At 37.9% G+C, this 2,420-nt stretch overlaps 1 protein-coding gene across 1 annotated transcript in view; it reads right to left on the reverse strand.

Annotated features, from left to right (window-relative positions):
- Window positions 1-56: 56 nt before the first annotated feature.
- Window positions 57-2,420, reverse strand: part of LOC109303541 (suppressor of tumorigenicity 14 protein-like) — a 50,384-nt gene continuing 48,020 nt past the window's right edge. The window contains exon 18 of the mRNA XM_019525760.1: window positions 57-318. Within this exon, the coding sequence (XP_019381305.1) occupies window positions 160-318 (159 nt within the window). The 3' untranslated portion in view covers window positions 57-159. The remainder of the gene's footprint in view (window positions 319-2,420) is intronic.

Consider the following 2,420-nt stretch of genomic DNA (forward strand, 5'->3'; position numbering starts at 1 on the left):
TTTAGTCCAAACTGTTACGGAAAGGTTCAAAAGAAAATCAACACACACACACACACACACACACTACCATGAATTATAATTGCCATGAAGATGTGCTTCACAGACTGCATTTCTACGAATTTCAGCAAACAGGATGGTTTGTGTTGCCTGCGAAGTGCATCATTTTGTATACAGATGAATCCAGTCATAAAGAGCTGTCACTTCAGTGTATACACCAGGACGGTTACGCCGAGCGCATCCTTCACCCCAGCTCACAATTCCTGCAAGGTACCACCTATTTTCCTTTCCAATGCAGGCCAATGGACCTCCAGAATCACCCTAAAGTGAAGGATACAGTCCAGCCATTAGAACATACACAGAACACTATAATCAATGTCAGGATATATCTGGATACTTACATTTTTACATAATTTCTCCCCCAACTTCTAATTATTTCCTATTATTAGACAATGTCTGTATGTCAAAGTAATTTTATTTAACATTTTATTTTAACCAGTAAGACTCCAGCATGCAAATTAGCACTACAATGGCAAGAAAAAGGACAAAGGAGGATAAGAAAGTGCGACTCACTAAGCTCTCATGTCAAAATCATCATTCAACAAATAATTGATCATAAAGCAGAACAGAGGGGAAAAAAAGAGACATGAAAAAAGGGAGCTGCCGTCTGTGCTAACCAATACGTTATTAACTGGTATCAGGAAGAACATGGTGACAAAGTCAAGCAATGAGTCATAAACCTAAAAGTATGCATACAGTTACACTCAAATAATACAGGGAGATATCACTAACACTTCCTTAGGCAAGACTGTGGCAAACTTTGTCATCATACTAAATTATAAACACAACGCAGCATATTCTTATTCATTCTACAAATTTAGGTCTCTAGTTTAGAGATGACTTTCTGGAAAGGAATAGAAGTGTTCTGAGAAGTTGCACAAGAATCACAAGTGTTACTTCCTTTTGAAATACAAGTCAGCCATCTACATTTAGATACCCCAAGATCACAAATGATTTGGTGTTTTTAATTATTTTAAGCTTGTTAGAGCAATTTCAGAACCATTAGCAGTTATCTCTCTTAGTGTTCTTGAAGAATCAGAGAGGTTTCAGATTATGGAAAGATAAAATTTCCCCCTTAAATAGACAGAAAGGAAAGTCAAGGCAATTTTATGCCAGTAAACCTAACTTCAGTTACCAAAAATAAATTCCTTTAGACCACTAAAGGAAACTACTATAAAATGGGTATGCACCTGGCTGGGGGGAAAAAAAAAAACAGTTTTCAAGAAGTGGTTATCAATGGCTTGCTCTCAAAATGGAAAAAATTATCAGAGGGCAGGAGGTAGGGGTGTTCTTCTGATGCTTATCTTGAATCAAGTATTCAATGGGTGCATCTACATGTGCCAATTTAAGGCAATTTAGCCAAATTTAAGGCACATTAAGGGTGCATATCTACACCCTTAATGCACCTTAAAAATGACAATTTTAGGCTATTTGTGTGTTAATAGCTGAAGTGCATTAACACACATGTACAGACGTTATGGTGCATTAACTCTGTGTATGATACAGCATGTGTAAGATTCTCTGTATAACATGTACATGGTGTTAATGCACTTTAATGCATGCACACATAGATGCAAGCCTAAATCACCTTAATGCGCATTAAGCTAATGCACATTAAATATAAGCATGCCTAAATGCATGTGTAGACACACCCAATGTTTTAATCAATTACTTGGCTGACAGAGAATACACTTACTAAATTAGCAGGTACAAGGCTGGAAGGGATGGAACACATTTTTGAGGAGAGGGTTTAAAAATCAAAATAACAATTTGAAGAAACAACCTGAAAATAACAGCTTGAATTCTATAAGAATGAATGCAAAGTATGACACTTGAGAAGGAACTGTCAGCTACACAAATACAACATGGGGGATAAGTAGGTAGGCAGAAGTTTTGTTGAAAGTGAAGATGATTAACTAAACAGGAGTTACCAATGCCCTACTATTGCAAAAACAGCCACCACACAGGGATATGAAAGCAAGAATACTGAATTGTATTCAGCAGTGAGAGGGCCTGAGCTAGATTTCAGTTTCCAGTTTAGGGTATTCACATCCAAAAAAGTTTACCCAGTGCAGAAAGTTGATGGAGAGCAAGAAAAATTTTCATAAGATTTAGAAAATATGATCTCTGAGGAAAGATTGAAAGAATTAGGTTTGATTAGTAAAAGGCTGACAGGAGACAAAGTTAGAATGTTCAAGTTTTGCCTCAAGGGACCACAACCCCAGGGAGAGGGGCGTTCAGGATGAGTGGTTGCTCCTCAAGGGAATGATCCTCAATGCACGAGCCAATTCTATTCTGTCTCAGAGGAAAGGCAGCAAGAGAGCACAGCAGGCCCCCTGGCTCTCCAGGGATCTAGCAGACCT

This window comes from Gavialis gangeticus, unplaced genomic scaffold (assembly GCF_001723915.1).
Source record: "Gavialis gangeticus isolate Ggan-Ray unplaced genomic scaffold, GavGan_comp1, whole genome shotgun sequence".
Classification (NCBI taxonomy): Eukaryota; Metazoa; Chordata; order Crocodylia; family Gavialidae; genus Gavialis; species Gavialis gangeticus.